At 43.9% G+C, this 5,342-nt stretch overlaps 1 protein-coding gene across 2 annotated transcripts; it reads right to left on the reverse strand.

Moving 5' to 3' along the window:
- Positions 1-438: 438 nt before the first annotated feature.
- LOC109857285 (uncharacterized protein C15orf61 homolog) lies at positions 439-5,140 on the reverse strand. Of its 2 annotated transcripts, XM_020433450.1 has the most exons (4): positions 4,891-5,140; positions 3,792-3,924; positions 2,535-2,778; positions 439-1,823 (listed from the first exon to the last, which is right to left on the reverse strand). In XM_020433450.1, exons 1-4 carry the CDS (start codon positions 4,902-4,904, stop codon positions 1,696-1,698), a joined length of 519 nt encoding a protein of 172 aa, XP_020289039.1. In that variant the 5' UTR covers positions 4,905-5,140; the 3' UTR covers positions 439-1,695. The 2 variants fall into 2 exon arrangements, with proteins under 2 accessions (XP_020289039.1, XP_020289041.1); XM_020433452.1 differs by lacking the exon at positions 3,792-3,924.
- Between the last annotated feature and the right edge of the window lie 202 nt (positions 5,141-5,342).

Raw genomic sequence — 5,342 nt, forward strand, 5'->3', positions numbered from 1 at the left:
GAAAAGTGCGCACCTGAATGATAGCGCCGATATTGCGGTATATGTCGAAACGGCAAAAACTTTCCGAGTTTCTAGCGCAAATACAGATAGAGACTCGAAATGTCATTGCGTGTAAATTTCTTTACGCTGCTTGCCAGCGCAAACTTTTTTTTGCCCGCCGCGACTGTATAAAATCCAAATATTACCGAACGCGCGTTGTGAACCTGATTCGTTTGCAAAAAATCGCGGTTTTTCCTATGTGTTTACTTTCACCGCTTACTTGCAATTCGTGCGGACGTACTGCGGACCAACATTTGTAATAACTGAGCAACTGATTAATTTTTATGTAAATTTTATTTTTTATTTTTATTTAAACTTGAAAAAATTTATATTGAAGATTTCGTACAAAGTATTTTGTAAAACTTGATAAAATTTGGTTTTTAAATTTTTATAATTTATTATATACATATTAATGTGTACATATATGCAATAATTTACAAAAATATACGTATGCAATTTAATGCGCTCGATCGATTCCGAGGGAGAGAACACGAACGCCACATGGTGCAATCGCTAATCTACTTGACGCGTTATATAGTTCGTTAATTAACGCGAATTATAATTACGCGGTATAGACACGCACGCTCGTAAATCCCGACTGGAGAATCTCAGCAAATGTCAGCGGTCGGCTTTCATCATCGACGCGCGCGTTATATGCATATTGTGTCGTTCGCGGAAACAAGTCCAAGCGAGCGAGATAAGCCTCGCTTCCACCGAGACCGACGTTGATGTATCGTCAAGTCGTCGGGAAGCGCACGCGGTTAGTGGCTAATTAGAGAGCCGCGTTAATGCTAACTATGTGCGTTCGCACCTTGTTCCAACGCCCTGATCGCCCGCGGCAATTTTCATCAGTGAACGTCGCCGCGCTCTATCGAAACGCGATTATCGAACCGCCCCCGAACTCCTTCCTGACGACGTCTGGAAAATTATCGCGCCAAATTTACACCAAATTTAAGCAAGACCTCGAGGAAGTCTGGGATTTTGAATTGATTGATGAAGCAGGAAGCTACCGAAGCGCGCGCCAATGAAATTAATGTCCAAACATAAACAAACAATTGTAGCGAAGAAGAAACGAACGAACTTTCATTGCGAAAATTAACGTCCGCGCGATCACTTGTCTAGCTATCCCGTGTTTTCTCGACGAGAAGAGAAAAACCTTCGAAGAACCACATTGAAAAGCGATAATTAAGTGTTGTTTCTCGACGGAAGAGAAAGGAGATGTTTATTCTCCCGAGTAAAAGCTATTTATTTCGATACTTCACTCTCCGCGACTATTGCAAAGAAAGATTTCCTGGTCTATTCGCGCGCGCGCGCGCGCGCAAAAAAAAAAAGCGATTTCATCAAATCGCTACCTCTCCGACGCGCAACTTCTATTTTCTTAGTTAACGAAGTTAGCGCTTTCATTGATTGCGAGTGGAATTATCGTGACAGTTTCGCCGATATTTTTTTTGTCTCCGTCATTGCGTAATTTTCTCTTCTTCCGCGTTCGAGGACCGGGCGAGAGAGGCAAAAACCGATTATTGTACGACGATCGCCTGGCTCTCTGATCGTCTGATCTATCCACGTATTATTTCGTCGTTCGAAGGAGGAAAACCGTGACGCGCAGAACTTTCGAACGAATGGAATTGGCGTCGGTGCGCGAGTCGCAACCAAACCTCAGTACTGCGAGCCTTTGTCTTCCGGTAGCAAGAAGTGGATCGTCACATCACCCCGAGGCGTCCTCACGATCTCGCGGTGTCGGATAAGCTGCGTCGCCGCCAGTCCGTACATCAGGGTGGGAATACCTGGTGAAGTGGAAGGTAAAATGGTGAGCGCGTTCGTCGTATGGAGACTCGCGTTGCCGAACCCGTTCGCCATGGCTTAGATAGCAGAAGACCAATTGGAAATGAATTAAACGAGACGCTCACCACGGCGGGATTAACATTGTCGTCTTACCTTCCTTCTCGAACGTTGGAAATTAAATCAAATAAGATCGATATACGCGCGCGAGTCTGTCGACGTCTTGTTCCGATCGGTACGTTCAGATACGAACTGAATTAAATCGACAGCGAGGACGAGTGTGTGCGCACGTCTTGGAAAACTTTTCCGATCCCTAATGACGGGAGAAACTTTTAACAAATTGGTTCAACAGATGTTTATATGGAATTTCGTGAAATTTAAGTCTCTTTGTGTAACTTCTCTCTCTCTCTCTCTTTCTCTCTCAGGAAATGGAGAAACTCCGGTACAGAACTTGAGAACCTTGTCTCGGTTTTCAAATATTTCGCAACAGACGCGAGACAGACGAAACAATCTCGTCGCTTTGTGTCTGTCTCAGTTGAGAAACTTCGAAAACTAAAAAATCGGCTAGAAATTTAAATTAACGAGGATCACGATATTTCTCTTAATTTCGAGATTTACGAGCCTGATTTACGGGCTTTTATCGCATACAAATAAACAAGGCCGCGTTTTCGAACACACAGACGCTGTTCCTTCGTGTCGGCGAGGTTCCGGCTTACCGAGGTTCAATATCTTGATCGCCTTGAAAAATCTGTCCTCGCCGCTTAGGTCCCGTACCGGTCGCTTGCTGCAGTGGTACTTGATATACGGGAAGCAACCGGTCCTAAGTACGTGGTAATTGCTACCGCCCGCCGACCAATTGAAGTGCGACATTCCCCGCTGATCGTTCACCACGTCGGCGTAACGCACGAAGTACGACGTCCACGGTGGTTCGTTGGTTTGCAGAAGGTAGCTCGTTAGGACCTGTGCGACACACACGCGCAATCATCATCGAGCCACTTTGTGCAGGTCGGGTCGTCAAGGAAGTATCATCCACCGCGGGACAGGCTCTCGCTTGCGGAGATCATCGCGAGACACGTGACAAAAGTCACATCGTCACCGTTACATCTCACCGTTACGACGTTACGTCGTTCTCTCCTTGACGATCGTTAACAACCTGCCGTCGAGCAACCGACCGGCTGTTCTTCCTCCTCTCTCTCGTTCCGCGCGCTCGTGCGCGCGTGTGTATAAAAGAAAATTAATCCGTCGCGGGGGATTAGAGAGAAGAGGAAGCACATCGAGAAACCCGAAAGGGGGTTGAGAGTGCAAGTTCGTGCTACTTCGAAATGTGACTAGCCGGTGCGCTGCTAATGTTGTTTCTCAACCCGCGCGCGAGTCATATTACACTTATGTATATTCGTCTCGTTTCGCGTTACCGCGGGATTAAATTGCACCGGGAGTAGAAGTTTGCGTCACAGCGGAATAAGATTCTAGAATTATGCGATGTCGTTTATGGTAAGAGAAAGAAAACAAGCGTATATGCGTGTCGATGAGTTAACGAGTATATCAATTATAATATTATCAACCAAACGAGAGAAGTTTTATAACTCTCGGAACGCTATTTGGAAAAAAACAAAAACGCGATAAAACGCACGGACTGCGTAATTCTTCGAGTCGGTATAATCGCGCTCGGCGGAAAGAAATACAATGCTCGAGGCAATGGATTCTCGAAGTCGATGGAGATTCGATTGGGAGAAAAGATTTCGCGAGATTATCGCAAAGCGCCGCGGGAATGGAAACACGCTAAATGTAACACGGGGGACGTGCATTGTTGCGTAAGAAAATGTCGGAGAGAAAGTAGAAGATCGTGTCGCGGGATTCTCATGAGAAAAGAAGTGATTTCACCCGAACCGATAAAAGAGAGACAATGACACGGCGAGATAATCGGGCGCTACGGTTGAAATTAATTAACGAGAAATAAAATGGAAGACCCTCACCTCCGATGCGAGCGGCTTCTCCTTCTTGTGAAATATCTTCGTCCAGAAATTGGCGCATCTCGCGTCGAGCAGCGATCTCCGTCCGATTTGCGTCTTGAACATTTGCGATTCGATATTTCGATTGAGATATATACTTTAGAAAAAAAAAAAAAACATTGGCTGTAAGGACAGAGAGATAAGTGAACAATTACATTTGTTACGGAAGAGGAATTTAAAAATTGAAGTCTCGAATAATTTTCGCAAAAATTTAAGTAAGTAATTCAGAAAGGGGGATAATATAAAAAAAAAATATAAAAAAATTGCTCAATAAATAAGCGCTACATCAGCATCGATAGATAAAAGATTTGCTCGTTTGTTCAAAGACGGAGAAAGGAGTGGCGTTATATTTTCAGAAGAGCTTGCGTGTTCCCGAGAACACGCGCAATTGAAACGATGATGGAAGCAATGGCATCATATATATATCTAATCGCTTGTATATGTGTACCCGCAGGGCGAGAGAATTCGTCACGCATGTTCTACCTTTCTAAAATAAACGAGACGCGAGAACAAGAGCTGCACAAAATGTCAAGGTCAACGAGGTTCAATACGATCGCTCGATGGAAACGATCGTGTACCCCGCGTGGAAAACGTTGTCTGTCTCGCGCGCGTTCGCGTCAAAATCTTGAGACGAGTAATTAATGACACGCATCTCACTCGCTTGCGCACATCAAAAGCGCATACGCCGCGAGTTTGATTGCTTCATCGTCGAAGTAGTTGCGAAGTTTCACGAATAATTCGAACAACAAACTCTGACGAGAAACTCTACCGCGCTTGTGAAGTCAATTTGCGCGATATAATTCAAAGTTGTTTGTTGTTTAAATTGAATAAGGAAACAGATAGCGAGACAATACTGATACTGTATATCGTGGAATGTCACTCGCGGCGAGCGAAATTAAATTTTGTTTTGTATTGTTATATTGAAAATTTATTTATTTATTTATTTTTGATAATTTATTTATTTCTAAAGAAACAGAAGAGAGCAAAAAATGTGTGTTTTGTTTTTGTGTTGACTCTTATTTTAAAAATTCTCGCCATTTATTGCGGTACCAATGGTACTCACTTTTTTACACGCATGCGCGAGGCTCCGATGCTGGTGAAGAAATGGCTGCGCAATCGTTGGGGACCAGTAAGTGCTGTTTCTTGCACGGTATTTGCAGTTTACAACGTTGATGCAAGTTCCACAACGTATCAGCACTCAATTTAGCAAACGCGTTCTTGCGCGAAATGCGTGGTATATATACAGATATTCCGCAATTTAGAAGAGAGATATAACGTTACAGACACACGGTTTGTGTGTGCCATGACGCGTATCGACGAGACACGATACTCGCGAGCGCCACCGCCCGCTCGCTATCGATTCTGAATGGCGGTCTTTTCGAAAGGTTTTCTATTTTTGTGATGTGATTTTATTTTATTCTCATTGTTCACACACAAAAAACGTTGAAATAAAAGAGACGCAAATAATTACAGCAAAAAAGACAGCTTATTGAACTCAGTGCCACGGTTTAGTTG

This window comes from Pseudomyrmex gracilis, unplaced genomic scaffold, assembly GCF_002006095.1.
Source record: "Pseudomyrmex gracilis isolate BER0280 unplaced genomic scaffold, ASM200609v1 scaffold_154, whole genome shotgun sequence".
Taxonomy (NCBI): Eukaryota; Metazoa; Arthropoda; class Insecta; order Hymenoptera; family Formicidae; genus Pseudomyrmex; species Pseudomyrmex gracilis.